Here is a 17,046-nt window from a genome sequence, read left to right on the forward strand (position 1 = left end):
CTCACCCGGACCCGGGACCCATGCCCACCCGGATCCAGGGGCCCGCGGCCTCACCCGGACCCGGGACCCATGCCCACCCGGATCCAGGGGCCCGCGGCCTCACCCGGACCCGGGACCCAGGCCCACCCGGATCCAGGGGCCCGCGGCCTCACCCGGACCCGGGACCCAGGCCCACCCGGATCCAGGGGCCCGCGGCCTCACCCGGACCCGGGACCCAGGCCCACCCGGATCCAGGGGCCCGCGGCCTCACCCGGACCCGGGACCCAGGCTCACCCGGATCCAGGGGCCCGCGGCCTCACCCGGACCCGGGACCCAGGCTCACCCGGATCCAGGGGCCCGCGGCCTCACCCGGACCCGGGACCCAGGCTCACCCGGATCCAGGGGCCCGCGGCCTCACCCGGACCCGGGACCCAGGCTCACCCGGATCCAGGGGCCCGCGGCCTCACCCGGACCCGGGACCCAGGCTCACCCGGATCCAGGGGCCCGCGGCCTCACCCGGACCCGGGACCCAGGCTCACCCGGATCCAGGGGCCCGCGGCCTCACCCGGACCCGGGACCCAGGCTCACCCGGATCCAGGGGCCCGCGGCCTCACCCGGACCCGGGGCCAGGCTCACCCGGATCCAGGGGCCCGCGGCCTCACCCGGACCCGGGGCCAGGCTCACCCGGATCCAGGGGCCCGCGGCCTCACCCGGACCCGGGGCCAGGCTCACCCGGATCCAGGGGCCCGCGGCCTCACCCGGACCCGGGACCCAGGCTCACCCGGATCCAGGGGCCCGCGGCCTCACCCGGACCCGGGACCCATGCCCACCCGGATCCAGGGGCCCGCGGCCTCACCCGGACCCGGGACCCATGCCCACCCGGATCCAGGGGCCCGCGGCCTCACCCGGACCCGGGACCCAGGCTCACCCGGATCCAGGGGCCCGCGGCCTCACCCGGACCCGGGGCCAGGCTCACCCGGATCCAGGGGCCCGCGGCCTCACCCGGACCCGGGGCCAGGCTCACCCGGATCCAGGGGCCCGCGGCCTCACCCGGACCCGGGACCCAGGCTCACCCGGATCCAGGGGCCCGCGGCCTCACCCGGACCCGGGACCCAGGCTCACCCGGATCCAGGGGCCCGCGGCCTCACCCGGACCCGGGACCCATGCCCACCCGGATCCAGGGGCCCGCGGCCTCACCCGGACCCGGGACCCATGCCCACCCGGATCCAGGGGCCCGCGGCCTCACCCGGACCCGGGACCCAGGCTCACCCGGATCCAGGGGCCCGCGGCCTCACCCGGACCCGGGACCCAGGCTCACCCGGATCCAGGGGCCCGCGGCCTCACCCGGACCCGGGACCCAGGCTCACCCGGATCCAGGGGCCCGCGGCCTCACCCGGACCCGGGACCCAGGCTCACCCGGATCCAGGGGCCCGCGGCCTCACCCGGACCCGGGACCCAGGCTCACCCGGATCCAGGGGCCCGCGGCCTCACCCGGACCCGGGACCCAGGCTCACCCGGATCCAGGGGCCCGCGGCCTCACCCGGACCCGGGACCCAGGCTCACCCGGATCCAGGGGCCCGCGGCCTCACCCGGACCCGGGACCCAGGCTCACCCGGATCCAGGGGCCCGCGGCCTCACCCGGACCCGGGACCCAGGCTCACCCGGATCCAGGGGCCCGCGGCCTCACCCGGACCCGGGACCCAGGCTCACCCGGATCCAGGGGCCCGCGGCCTCACCCGGACCCGGGGCCAGGCTCACCCGGATCCAGGGGCCCGCGGCCTCACCCGGACCCGGGGCCAGGCTCACCCGGATCCAGGGGCCCGCGGCCTCACCCGGACCCGGGACCCAGGCTCACCCGGATCCAGGGGCCCGCGGCCTCACCCGGACCCGGGACCCAGGCTCACCCGGATCCAGGGGCCCGCGGCCTCACCCGGACCCGGGACCCAGGCTCACCCGGATCCCGGGGCCCGCGGCCTCACCCGGACCCGGGACCCAGGCTCACCCGGATCCCGGGGCCAGGCTCACCCGGATCCAGGGGCCCACGGCCTCACCCGGACCCGGGGCCAGGCTCACCCGGATCCAGGGGCACACGGCCTCGCCCAGACCCAGGATTCAGCCTCACCCGGACCCAGGGGCGCATGGCCTCGCCTGGACCCAGGGGCACGTGGCCTCACCCGGACCCGGGGCCCAGCCTCACCCTGACCCAGTTCCCAGCCTCACCCGGACCCAGGGGCACGCGGCTTCACCCGGATCCGGGACCCAGCGGGGTTTCGTCTTCTTGATCCCAATTCCTGTTGGTCAATTCCCTCTCAGCAATTCCTTCGGCCATTTTCTCAGAGTTCCAGGGCAGCCACCGCAGAACTCGTTGGGCGGCGGGCTCGGTGAAGCTCCGGTGTGCCCGGTGCGCGTCGGCAGGCTGGTCCGGGGTGACTGCGTCGGCCCCTGGGTCTGCAGCGGTGGCCGGTCGCCGAGCGTGCGCACCTGGCCGCTTCCGGGGCGTTGAGATTCTTGAAGGACTCGGAGGTCAGCAAGCGCGTAGTCTCCCACCCCATGTCTCCCAGGGGCTTGTCTGTCCGTGCTCGGCAGCGAGTGAAGCCTTCCCCTCAGCCGGAGACCGCTGGGGGAACTGCGCCGAGCACGTTCCAGGCCGCAATTGTGTCGCCTGAGCCGTAGTTTTTAAAGTGTGGTCTTTGGGTCACCGGCATCAGCTTCATCCCGCGTACCCCTCTCTTTTATTCTAGTTGTATAGCATCTGCTCAGTTAGCCCTCCGGTGGTTCTGGATGGTGTCTGCTCTGCTCTCCTGTCGTAGTCTCAAAATTGTTGTGGTAGGCAGCAATCAGGCTTCTGCCATATGCCTCCATCTTGGTCCTTGTTTGTATAGTTAAGTCTTGATTGTTGTTGGTGTCACTGGGAGGAATTGTCCTCCAGGCCTATTGGCCGTGCGGACCCTCTGTGTCTATAAAGGAAGAGTTGCTGTGCGGGAGACACGTTTATGTGCCGGGTCTTAGTGCAGCAAGGCTTTGGCGCTCACTGCGTCTGCCTCTTGAATGTGTCCCTTATGGGAGTGGTTGAAATCTGGTGTCATCTCACACCGACCACTAGATGCCCTCGTTTCTGGGTCTCCAATGGAGTGTAGGTCAGCTACTGCCTGTGGCCCCTCAGCAGGAATTACAGCATCCCTTATATTCGTGACCTGTTTCGGTGTCTTCCCCTTTTGGCTGTCTCCCTATCGCTCAGCTTCCCCAATCTCCCTAGGTGGTCGCTCTTGATACCCCCCTTTGTGGGCTGAGTGCAAAGTCTTGGTGTTGTTAAGCCTTGATTGCTGTTGGTACACTGGGAGGCTGTGACCTCCAGTCCAATTGGCTGTGAGGATCAGCTGTGTCTATGCCGGGAGACAGCCCCATTCAACTAGACTTGCAAAATTGTAAAAGCCTCTGTGTTCAGCTTGGATGGGGCGGAGTTACAGGGCGGAGCCTACCGCCTTGGCTTCCCGTCAGCCCCGCCCTATGAGGTTCCTGTGTCCCTCTGTACTCCCAGCAAACACCTCTGAGAGAAAAGCGCCCTGGAGTTTTGCGCGCTGCCAAACAGTCTAGTCTCTCCCCCAATGAATCTGGATTCCCAGATTCTCGCCCGGAACTGGGTTTCCGTGTAGTCAGAATTGGGGCTCACCTCATTCTGGCGCTTTTGTCTCCTTCCCTCCAGGGCGACTCAGCGGCACAGTCAACAGCCCATCCTCCGCGCACAATCCCGTGCGCGCCTCCGGTGCTCTGCTCTTCGCCGCCTCTCTGCACCTCTGCCCCACAGCCCAGCTTTCCCCAGTATGAGCCTGGCTTCCCCGGGTCTTTCCCGGAACTGGGGTTCATTGCAGTTGGAACTGGGGGTTCAGCACAGTCCGGAGCTTTTGTCTCCTTCCCGCTAGGGCAATCCAGCGGCACAGGCAACAGACCCTCCTCTGCGCACATTCCCGTGCACGGCTCCGGCGCAACTCCTCTGTGTCTCCGCCCCACAGCCCAGACTCCCCCAGCATGAGCCCGGCTTCCCAGGGTTTCGCCCAGAACTGGGGTTCAGTGCAGTCGGAGCTGGGGTTCAGCACAATCTGGCGCTTTTATCTCCTTCCCGCCAGAGAACGCCAGCCAGGCCATCAGCCGCCCCTTCCTCTCCGGCTCCGTCTTTCCCGCACGTGCGCGGGCTCGTGTCTCCGCCCGTGTCTCCATACCTCAAGCTTTTACGGCTTCTCTGCTTTTCCTTGTGGTTTTCTTTTTCCTTCTAATTGTGGGCATTTCAGTCAGCCAGCTTTCCTGTGGTTCTGGATGATGTCCGTTTTGACTTTTAGTTGTGTTTTTGAAATTGTTGTGCCCGGCTGTAGGTTAGGTGTTTAACCTATGCCGCCATCTTGGTTTCTCCCCCTCATTGATGTTTTTATTCTCTCTCCCTCTCTCGTCCTCTCTGAAACCAATAAAAATACAGGATATATATATATATATATATATATATATATATATATATATATATGAGTGCATATTTTTATATATATAAAAAAATGAGTGCATAGAAAGTGCTCCACACATGGTTGGTATTCTCAGCCCTATTATGAAGCCAGAATCCTCAGTATTTCTTGTTTATTGGTAGCTTTAATTGACAGCATCAAACCAAGAAATAGGGTCGGGGAGAACTGGATGACCTGGGGAATGATAGCAGAGAATCATGCTCTTGACCTCAAATGGAAGACATGGATGGGGAGGGCCTGTGGCTTTATGTGAAGGCTTACAGGTGGAACCAGATTGGATCAGATGTGGCATAACAACTACATTCTGGTGTAAAACCTGATAAACCAGATGGATTTTTTAAAATTATTATTAAAAGGCTTATAATACTAAGCTACATAGTACTTGATTAGAGATTTTTTATTTTTTCATTGAGCTGAGTCCAATTTATTCAAAGCTTATGGACTGTCGAATTGTTTTGTGATAATGCGTTAAGACATTTCAAGGAGTGAAGTACTTTTCTTCCCCTTTAATGCCACAACTGTTGAGATCTATACTGCTGCTCCTGCTGGTGGGATATGCTATTTCGTTACATGTCTACTGTTAGTAAGGCACTGTGTTAGGTGCTGTGGAGGAATGTAAAGAAATATAAGGACCATGTCTTTCAGAAACTTGACTGTAGTGGGGGAAGTAATATATACATGTAATAATAATAACTGATTTTTAAAAAGAGCAGAATTATTGACTAAAACAAGCTTAGTCTCTAAGCCCAATATCCCTAGTATAATTTGTTTAAAGATAAATAGTTTCGCTGGAAAAAAAATCTTAGGTTGTTGTGTATGCTGGTGTGAAAAATTAATAGAAAAGCTGGAAACTGAAGTTTTTGACTAATGTTAATCTTTCATCTTATTTGAAAATATTATAATTATCTTGTCCTAATTCCTTCACGGATAGCTTCTAAGGATTTAAAAAATTATCTATAAATATTAAAATGTCTTTACTTTGATACCTTCCAATGTGATCATTGAACAGTTGGTTGCCCTAGCCGGTTTGGCTCAATGGGTAGAGTGTCAGCCCATGGACTGAAGGTTCCCAGGTTCGATTCCCATTAAGGGTACCTACCTCGGTTGCAGGCTCAATCCGGCCCTAGTTGGGGTGTGTGCGGGAGGCAACCAATAAATGTGTCTTTCTGACATCAAAGTTTCTCACTCTCTCTGTCTCTCCCCCTCCCTTCCACTCTCTCTAAAAATCAATGGGAAAATATCCTCTGGTGATGAGTAACAACAACAAAAAGTTGGTTAATTATTCTATGCATCATTTCAAAGTACATTAAGTTAAATCATCATGATTTAGATATTTTCCTATGACAGTATTTTGTCTTAATTTACATACTGCTTAAAAATGTAGTGCCATATTTATTATTAAATTTGTTTTTAATATCTTTTAAATAATATAAAAGCTGTGGCTTGACTAATACTTGGATATAAGAGAATCTCTAATCAGAATGCTCGCTCCTTAATCTCTCCTGGATTTCTGTTAATTAAGATAAATTTCTTTGGCATATTCCAGGACTAGATTGCTGACTTCTTGTTATTCAGACCTCAGCTCTTCTCATATTCTCTGAATCTTTCCCAAGCCACCCAATCTGAAGTGGTCCCTTGATCATCTAGACTTACTCTGCCACATTGCTAACTCCTTCCCTTCCTTTTTTCTTCCCATCCTCCAGTAGCATGTAAGCTCGTTGAGAGCAAGGACTTAACTCTTTGTTTCATTTCTGTTACCTCTACAGCTTCGAATAAAGCACCCATAATGTTGTTGATTATAGAATGAAGCAGAAATTATTGCCCCTAACTTGCTTTAAGTCTTTCTTGAAAATTATTTCACTTTATTATCTCTTGGTTTCTTCTTCTGCAAAATGGGCGGGGGATGGAAGAGGAAAGAGATTGAATTAAGTTATCTCTAAAATCCTTGCCATTTAAAGGCCTCTTAGCTTGATGTGAATTTTGAGTTCTATTCAAAGGGAGGTGATGAATTTGTGCTCAACTAAATTCGTTTCTTACTCTGTCTTCTCTAGAAACCAGTAGTGCATATTTATATTTGCACAATTACTGACAGCATTGGAGAGTCAACTCTGATTGCAGAATCAGATTTCTTGGTGTATCTGGATTATTAAAGAGATCTGCAACTGGATTTCTGTTAATTAAGATAAATTTCTTTGGCATATTGCAGTACTAGGTTGAATGGACCTTCTTTGCATTTACTCTAAATATCAGCAAATTTGAGTTACATTAATTTTTAAATTATTTTAAATTATGAGTGTTATGATTTAGATGAAATAAAACTTGAAATAATATTCATATAAATAAAATGAGAGTTTATATAAAAAGTAATGCTTGCAGTAATTTTGGAAGGCAGTGGGGATTGTAGACATAAACTGTAGTTTTTTGTTTGGCCCATGTGGCTAGAATTTTAGACAGTTAGTCCTTTCATTCTTTACTTGGGAAGCTTCATTATTGTAATGAACAAAAACATTTTTGAAATGGGTAAAGGAAATAAGCAGACAGTTGATAGCAGAGGAAATACAACTCATAGAAGAATGTTAGATCTTATCAGTATTCAAAGAAATGTTATTAAAGCAAAATGAAATACTATTTTATACCTATTTTAAATTTTTTGAAAATAGTAATATGTAATACTGGTTAGATTTTTAGTAAGGCAAGCATTTGTAAATATTGCTAGTGAACTACAATTTGGCATATATATTTTGAATTGTTAGACTGTTCATAACCTTTTAATAAACCTTTGATTTAGTAATTTCACTTCTGAGACTATCCTAAATAAATAACTACACAAAAAAAGGAAAAGATAAAAAACAGGTCTGTGCAGGAGTATACTCAGAGCATATTATTTATAGTAGCAGCATATCAGAAGCAACTTAAATTTCCACTAATATGAGACTTTAAGTTATGATATATCTATTCTGAGAACCATTATGTAACATGAAAATAATCACAAAGGTATATTACCATAAATAGGATAAATGCCTATAGCATAAATATGCCTATTAAGGAAGGGTGAATATAACCATTAAAAAAAAAAAGATGAGGAATGCACTAAAATGTTGATTGTATTGGTATGATAGGATTATGTATTTTTTCTTCTTTTTCTAAATTTAAGTAACTTTTATAATGAAAAAAAATGCATAAATCAGATTTTACTACTGTGTTTTTAGTAAAACTGTGGTTGCCAAATTTAGTTAATAAAAGCACACATAATATTTGGAACTTACTTACACTAAAAATTGTCTGAAATTCAAAGTTAAACTGTGTATCCTGTGTTTGTCTGCAATTCTAATTGTGACAATTCTAATTGGGTTATGGTTGAATGTTGTTGAGAAATGTTGGAACACTGCTTCTCAAATAATTCTAACTATTGCTTTTAATTTAATTTAATTTAATTGTGAGAATTACTCTTACAGTCTAATTTTATTTTAGGACTAATATTTGGGTGATGCTCAAAGGAAACATTCTCCAGTATTTGGCAAGAGTAATTTAGAAATCTTATTGCTTCATGAAAATGGTAATATTTGATGCTGCCTATTTACTGGGTATACCGGTTAATAATGCAGATTTTTTTCAATAGATGGAGTTACACATATGTTGATATATATGCGATTTGATATGTATGCTATTTTGTTGTATTGCTCCTTCAGATTACCACTTGTTCCGATCGATGGCACACGTACTTTCTGAGCAGCACTTCAAAATGTACGAAGAAGTGGAAAATTGGGTCTCTGAATGGTCTGCCTCAAAACAAGAAAAGTTCTATTGGGACGGTATCCACAAATTACCTGAAAGATGGGGGAAATGTTTAGCTAGCGATGGACATTACTTTGAATAGAGCACTTTTGATGTTTCTCTTGAAATTATCATGTTTTCTTTGGATTACAAAATCCGAATTTTAACTGGTTAATAGTTAATCCGAACTTTGACCGGTTAATAATTAATCCGCATTTTTAACCATTTAATAATTAACCATAATAATGTGGATTTTGTAATCAAAGAAAACACGATAATTTCAAGAGAAACATTAAACGTGCTTTATTCAAAGTAATGCCCATCGCTAGCTACACATTTCCCCCATCTTTCAGGTAATTTGTGGATACCGTCCCAATAGAACTTTTCTTGTTTTGAGGCAGACCATTCAGAGACCCAATTTCCCACTTCTTCGTACGTTTTGAAGTGCTGCTCAGAAATTACGTGTGCCATTGATCGAAACAAATGTAATCTGAAGGAGCAAGGTCTGGTGAATATGGTGGGTGGGTTAGTACTTCCCAGGCAAGATCTTTTAACGTGTCTTTAACTGGTTTTGAAGTGTGTGATGGTGTGTCATCATGAAGCAAAATTACTTTGCCATGTCTTCTGGCCCTTTCTGATCGTTTCACGATCAAAGCTGGTTCAAATTGATTATTTGTTGTCGGTAGCGATCAGTATTAATGGTTTCACCTGGTTTTAGAATCTCATAATACACCACACCTTCCTGATCCCACCAAACGCAGAGCATTGTCTTCTTTCTGAAGCAATTTGGCCTTGCAGTCAATGTTGATGGTTGACCTGGATCAACCCATGATTTTGTGCATTTGGGATTCTCAAAATAAATGCACTTTTCATCACCAGTCACAATTCAATGCAAAAAAGACTTTCTTTTGTGCCATTGAAGCAACATTTTACTGATGACTTTTCGGTTTTCCATTTGTCTTTCTTTCAGTTGATGTGGCACCCATTTTCCTTCCTTTAACATCTTTCCCATTGCTTGTAAATGATCGGAAATTGTTTGCTGAGCAACGTTTAATCTTTCCGCAAGTTGTTTTTGAGTTTGACATGCATCTTCATCCAATAATGCTCATAATTGTTGGCCTTCAAACTTTTTCGGTTGACCTGGACGTTCTTTGTCTTTCACATAGAAATCATCACTTTTAAAGCATTTAAACCAGCATTCACAAATATCTTGAGATGGAGCATGTTCACCATAAGCTTCCTGAAGTATATGATAACTTTCAGCAGCACTATTCTTCAAAATAAAGTAATGAATTAAAACTTACTGTAAATGCTCTTTTTTTGGCACGAAATTCAACATTTTTAAGCGTAAAAATATCTATGATGTTAACAACTTCAGCAAATTTGACATATGAAGTTTTGAAGCTTGTTGTCAATACAATAAAATAGCATACATATCAAATCGCATATATATCAACATATGTGTAACTCCATCTATTGAAAAAAATCCACATTATTAACCGGTACACCTAGTACATTAGGTAGAAGAATGATTTGTTAAGCTACCAGTCTTTTTTTTTTTTTTTTTTTTTTTAAGCTACCAGTCTTAAAAATAGTGGCATTTCTGCAATGAAATATCTTTACACATGTATCTGGAAAGGTGCTTTACTTATAGCAAACTTATTAGTAGAGTGTTTGAGAGAGGTCAAGAAAATTGGAATAATGGGGAAAGGGGAAATAGGACTATAACTGTAACTACTTTTAAAACTGGTACTTTTTGTAAGTTTCATATTTGAAGTGAAAATAAAATGACATTTGTAAGAAATTCCAGCAACTTTCTGTGCCTTAAAGGAGACGTAATCTTCCCACAGAATAAGATGTCATGACTTTTTGGTGTGAAAAATATAATTTGAAATTTGGGACCCAACTGAAGATGAGTCAGGTGAAGGTGAAGATCAATTTGTAGTCATTGGTTATAGAGTTAACATATTCCTTCAAGGCCTTTGATGTACTAGGCACTAAGTGAACAGAGAGAGAGACTTTGTCCTCATGGAGTTAATAGTTTAATTGGGGTGTAGGCAAGCACAGTGATAGGGCAATGTGAGCTGCAGTGGTAGCTCAGAGGAGAGACACCTTCTCTACAGTATGTCTAAGCTGAGGAGTAGGAGTTGTTAGCCAGGGAAATTGATGTGGAAGTGCTGGAGGGTGAAGGCCCTGAAATGGGGAAGAACATAGCAAATTTGAAGGAAGAAACAAAGGAAGCTCAGTATGGATTGGACAGCAAGTGACCACAAGTGAGGCTGTAAAGATAAATGGGGGCCAGATAAAGCTCGCCCTTATAAATCATTTAAGAAGTTTGGGTTCTGTCCTAAGAATTTTGTTCTAGAGAGATTATTATTTTTAAAAATATATATTTTATTGATTTTAGAGAAGAAGGGAGAGGGAGAGAGAGATAGAAACATCAATGATGAGAGAGAACCATTGGTTGGCTGCCTCCTGCATGCCCCCTACTGGGGATCAAGCCTGCAACCCAGGCATGTGCCCTTGGTCGGAATCAAACGTGGGACCCTTCAGTCTTCAGGCCAACCCTCTATCCATTGAGCCAAACTAGCTAGGACTAGAGAGATTATTTTGGGCTAGGTGTGTAGAAGGTAGGAAGTAAGGCTGGAGTCAGGAAGACCACTTAGACAACTCTTACAATAGTTTACTCAATCTCCACATAACAGATCTAAGGTAACTGAACTAGGGTAAAAGTAGTGAGGCTGGAGAGGAGTGGACAGATTTATTTAAGATGTTTTTGTGAGGTATTATCCATAGGATTTTGTGATATACTAGTATTAGACTTGGGGGTGAGAGGAGACACTGATCCTTGGGCAGCTTTACCTAGAGGGATTAAAGAAGGAACAGAGTTTTGGGAGAAGAAAATAAGAGTCCAAGGTTTGATGTCTATGAGTGAAATATTGTAGATGTCTGTAGGCAACTTGACATATGGTTATAAAAGTTGGGAGAGATGTCTGGGTTTAAATTGTACTATTTGAGACTGAGTAGAATAGAAGAGGCCCAGGATAGGAACTCCCTTTTGGAGATAGAAGGGGAATTTGTGTAAACAAGCAAACAAAAAGAATTGTTTCTAAAAACTTACATATTTTTCTTCTGCTTACTTGTATTTATTTCTGTTTATTTTGTTTGCCACATCTCTTTCCTATATTAGATTTAAGCAGGACCATGTTTCTTTTTGACTTTCATGTGCATATACTTGGCACATAGTATGCACTCAATAAATATTCATTGAATGAATAATTACAGTTTCCTCTATTATTGTATTTCTTTTGTTCCTCATTTGAAGTCTTTTCATTGTGGGCATTCATTTTTGGGATTTCTATGTATGATCAGTTTTTCTCTTTAAATCGATATAATATAGGTGTGGTTTTTTTTTAACTTGTCATTATGGAAAATTTCAAATTTATAAGAAAGAAAATAGTTTAATCACTATCTACATAACCATCCAAATTATAAATTTATTTAATTTATTTTATCCTTAAATATTTAAACACCTCGCAAAAATAACATTTTATTCTATAACCATAACCACATTCTCACATTATTACATCTAACTAAATTATCAATTTCTTAATATAATAAAAAAACAGCCCATCTGAAAAATTTGCCCTCTATGCCTAAAATGCTTGTATTAGTTTACTATGACTGCCATAACAAAATACCACAGACTTGGTGACTTAAACAACCGAAATTTATTTTATCACAGTTCTGGAGTCTAGAAGTCCAAGATCAAGGTGTTAGCAGGTTTATTTCTCCTGAGGATGCTCTCCTTGGTTTGTAAAGGGCCACCTTTTCAGAGTCCTCACATGGTCTTTCCTCTGTGTACATACATCCCTGCTGTCTTTGGGTGTCCAAATTTCTTTTTATAAGGATACCAGTTAGATTGGATTAGGGCTCACCCTAATAGCCTCATTTTCACTTAATCAACTTTTAAAAGGACCTATCTGGGCTTTAGGGCTTCAACATATGAATTTTTTTGGAAATACAATTAAAAAATATTTTTGATTTCACAGAGAGAAAGGGAGAGGGAGAGAGAGATAGAAACATCAATGATGACAGAATCATTGATTGGCCGCTTCCTGCATGCTCCCTACTGGGGATTGAGTCCACAGCCCAGGCATGTGCCCTGACTAGGAATTGAATCGTGATCACCTGGTTCATAGGTTGATGCTCAACCACTGAGCTACACTTCATGACAGTGTTTTTTACTATTGGTTCAATCAGATATAATCAAGGACTATGCAATTGGACTTCGTTGTACATTTCTTATGTCCATTTTAATCTACAGTACATCTCCCCACATTATCCTTTTTCTTTTCATGATACCTAATCAATTGTTCTGTATAATGTTCTGCATTTTGATTTTGTCTGAGTTTTTCACTGTTTTCTATTTCCTGTAAGCTGAAAGCTAGATCTAAAGATTTGTTTAAATTAAAACATTTTTGGGCACCTGTATTTGTGGTTGATGCTGTATATATCATAATGCATTATATCTGGAGTCACAGATCTGATTGTTCTACTCTTAGTGGTGCTGAGATTGACCAGTGAGTAAAGTGGTGACAGATCTAATCATTCTATTGTAAAGTTTATTTTTTCCCTTATAAGCAACATGTCATCTGTGGTATAGTACGTTGACTCTAAGTACAATATAGTGTTTGTTTTTTTAAAATATATTTTTATTGAGTTTTTACAGAGAGGAAGAGAGAGGGATAGAGATTTAGAAACACCGATAAGCTGCCTCTTGCACACCCCCTACTGGGGATGTGCCCGCAACCAAGGTACATGCCCTTGACCGGAATTGAACCTGGGACCCTTGAGTCCTCAGGCCTACGCTCTATCCACTGAGCCAAACTGGTCTCGGCAATATGGTGTTTTTTTAAAATATATTTTTTATTGATTTCAGAGAGGAAGTGAGAGGAAGGGAGAGATAGAAACATTAATGATGAGAGAGAATCATTGATTGGCTGCCTCCTGCATGCCCCTCACTGAGGATCAAGCCCACAGCCCAGGCATGTGCCCTGACTGGGAATTGAAACGTGACCTCCTAGTTCATAGGTTGATGCTCAATCACAGAGCCACGCTGGTTGGGCAGTACCATATGGTTTTGATAATTGTTATTTAGGGTAGTGTGGTTGCCTAAATGCCATCAGTAGGGTTGTTATGAGTCGTGAACATTTGTCATTTATTTGCTTTCAGCATTTGAACCTTTTCCTGCATTTGGCAAACCCTTCAATTTGTGAGCCAGTGCCTTCCTTTCACTAGAAAAGCTAAAAATATTAGATGCTTTATTACCAGCCCCCTTTTTATCTCAGACATGGATACATACCTAGGTTCCATTAGAATAATATACCTACCTCCAATTTTGGACCAGAAGCTAGTCATATTGAAAAAGATGGTACTGCATAAAATCCATTCTGGTGATGGGTGGTAGCAGTAGCCTTAACTTGTTTAGTTTTAGAAGCATCAGAAACAGCGGTTCTAAGTGTGGCATCCATCCAGTGTCTAGACTGTTGGTTGTGTGGGTTGTGCGAGCTATGACATCTGGGCACAGACACTGGATAGGTTGAGACATACTCTTAGTTTTATTCTTGGCTATGTGGCCATAAAAGTCCAGTTCCTTGCTGTTCTGGAGGTACTTTTTAAAAAAAATATTTTTTTTTTTGCTCAGGTAGCTATAATTTGTTTTTCTTCTTAATAACTAACAACTCCAAGAGAAACACTTTGAAGGAATAATTTAGATTGGGGGACCCAGTGTCTTCCTAGGTCCTCCTTAAATCTACAGTTACATTTGTCTACCTCTTCTTAGTTTTTAAAAGTCATCTTATATTTATATTCTTATTTCTTTTTCTTTGAGATATAGTTTGTTATCGATTGTCAACTCTTAGAAATACTCATTGCCTTTTTGGGGTGGGAGCATTTTGAAGAGTTTATTAATTAATAGCATCTATTGCGCTGTCTGAATTTTGGCCATGTGCATTTGTTAAAATTTTAATTAAAAACTTTTCAAGTGGCCACATAACTTATGCCAAACATGGCAAAGTCTCCATCATCCTTTCCAACCTTTTCACATTTCTTCTCTCCTTCTTACATCTCATCCTTCCATCAGTTCTATAAATGTTGAAAAAACCCTCATACCAGTTCTTCACTTTATTGGAAAACATATTCTCTGCACCTGCTCCTTCCTTTTGACCTGGCTTCTTCTTGCACAACTTTTACATCTTGGCTTAGACATTACTACTTGTAGATAACTTCTCTTTCTTGATTGGTCAGCCAGGTTAAGGTCCTTGGCCACATACTCTCATCGGCCCTGCAGCATTTGCTTTGCAGGTGTGATGAGTTACTTAGAACACTTTCTGTTATAAGTGGGAAACCCAACTCAAAAAGGAAAGAAGAGAATTTAGTGTCTCCTATTATAGAAAAGTCCAAGTTTTGGGTCTGATTCAGGTATGGCTGCATTCAGAAACAAATTTCTATTCCGTTTTGTTACCTTCATGCTTAGATTTCACATGGCAGTCTTCACGAGTTCTAGGTTTCCATCCTCTCAAGTTCAAATCTAGTGGTAATAGAAACTATAAAAACATGAAGGCTTCATATCCTAGCATGTCTTTTTGAAGACTGGGTCAGCAATGCTAAATTAGGAGAGGCAAGCTGAAACCCTAGAACAAGGCTGTTATATACCTGATATATGAAACATTTAGATAAAAACCTTTTATTGAAAAATAAAAGCAAAATTTACCTTACGTATCATATGAATACCAGTTTAACTTAATAAACTCTTCATGCAGTTTAGTTATTTGTTCCCTTGTAGGCAATAAACAACAACTCAGTCTTTCCAGAAAAAATGAAGCAGCTCAATAATTGAATTTTTGAGAAAGCAGTTTATAGACAGTTACAACCAAATGCAGACTTGAGAAGGATAGGAGATTCTTAGGAACATTTTCCCTATTAAACCTTTATGTACATTCTTAAATTCAAACTTGGTGACTGAAGTTAATGTTTCATGGAAATTCAATGATAACTATAAAAGAAAACATTAAGCAAAGGCTCAAAAATACATCCAGTTCTTATAAAGCCTTAAGTATTTGTCACCTCTTAGTATCATCTTTATAGATTAAAACAAGACCGTTTTCCTGGGACTGCTAATCACATATCATTGCCTCTGGTAGCTGCATGAAAACAAGTGTCCTTGAAGAAGCATACTTGTGTTACGCTAACAAAACACATAAGAACTTGGTACTCTCCGTGCCTTTGTGGGGTAGCTGTTCGCAGGAGGACGCTGTCCCTTCCTGCGGGGGCAGCTGTGGGGATGAGGACACAGTGCTGTGTGTGACAGCTGACTGCAGGTCATAATCAATAGCAAAAGCTTAAAGGTGGCCCGTGGGGTGGGGGGCTGTGGTTCAGACCCAGGAGGAGGTTGGGGAGAGGACATGCAGCAGTCTCAATGAAGGACCGACATGGGTAGTAGCACAACGCTCTGACAGGGCAGTGCCCAGAGCAGCCATGTGCTGCACATGTTCCATGGCTCCACGGGGAAGCTGCAGCGACATCTGTGCAAGGGCGCATTTACTATGTTCAAGCGCATTCTTATGTTTGAGAGTGATTTCATCCAGATCAGCAAAAGAGAAGTGATCGATGTGCACAACAGTATGCAAGTGGTTACTGTGGGCATTGCATATACCAGCCCCAACCTCACAATACCTGACGTCATGCTGCTGGCACGACCAGCTGTCAGCTGTGCAGTCTATGCCAAACAGGATCAACACAGCCAAGGAAGGGTACTCAAGTCAGCGAAGACCTTGGAACTGACCAGGCTGCTTCCTTTGAAGTTTGTAAAGTTGTCTGTTTACAGTCATGAGAAAAAACAGCTCCACTTGAAGCTTGCCACTGGTCGCTCTTTTTACCTACAATTATGCTCCCCTTCAGATGCAAAAGAAGATGCATTTGCACACTGGGAAAACCTGGCGTTCTTCCTGAGACCACCAGAGGATTCTTACAGCTGTACCCGAGCCGTACCAGCTTGGGACTCGATGGACATACCTGTGTTGGAGGCAGAGGACAGGAAGAACCCAGGAGTAAGTTTTTGTAGAGACTCTCAGAGAGGGGCCCGAATGCTTTGAGAGAGCAAATGAAGGCTCCCAGGCTGCTCTCTTAGGCTGCCTGGGCAAACTGCATGTGGAAGGACTCAGGCCAGGAGAGCCACTATGTGGAGGCCTTGCTGCATTTGGGAGGTCCCGAGTGCATCTGAATATCCAACGTACCTTAGACCCTGTACCTGATGTTGTAATGCCGTCCACAGCATTCTGACTGTCCAGCCTGTTCTGACACAGACTGCTGCGGACTCTGGCAGTCTGATCTGCTGTGGGACATTTTTAGTAAAAGGCGAAAGATTTATGCGATCTGAAGAGAAACCAGAGTATGTGTGTGGGACATTTTTAACTATGAGAAAGCCCTTTCTTCATTTGAGCCAGGAACTGATATTTGCATAAATCAGTGGCATTGCAGCATGCTTTGCACACAGGTGCACAGTTTGTTAGTAGCTCTCAGAATGTAGGATGGACATAGCTTTTAACCAGTGGTCTCCCTTTCAGGAATCTGTTTTGCAGAAATTATAAAATAAGTATATAAAGTAAAAGTGTGAGGATGCTCACTGGTGAATCACAGTAGTAATCTCCCTGGCACTGAAACCGTCCAGCTTCAGCTGGTCAACAGGTATTCTCAAAACTTCTTTCTGGTCACACGGACAATT

At 45.0% G+C, this 17,046-nt stretch overlaps 2 protein-coding genes across 4 annotated transcripts in view; both read left to right on the top strand.

The window, feature by feature from the left end:
* RABGAP1L (RAB GTPase activating protein 1 like) overlaps positions 1-17,046 on the top strand; it is a 462,901-nt gene that overhangs the window by 14,837 nt on the left and 431,018 nt on the right. The window lies entirely within an intron of this gene.
* Positions 15,812-16,417, top strand: GARIN6 (golgi associated RAB2 interactor family member 6; the record flags this gene model as incomplete). The annotated part of the gene is made up of 1 exon (XM_079762050.1): positions 15,812-16,417. One exon carries the CDS (start codon positions 15,812-15,814, stop codon positions 16,415-16,417), a length of 606 nt encoding a protein of 201 aa, XP_079618176.1.

This window comes from Cnephaeus nilssonii (genome assembly GCF_951640355.1).
Source record: "Cnephaeus nilssonii genome assembly, chromosome: 21".
Lineage (NCBI taxonomy): Eukaryota > Metazoa > Chordata > Mammalia > Chiroptera > Vespertilionidae > Cnephaeus > Cnephaeus nilssonii.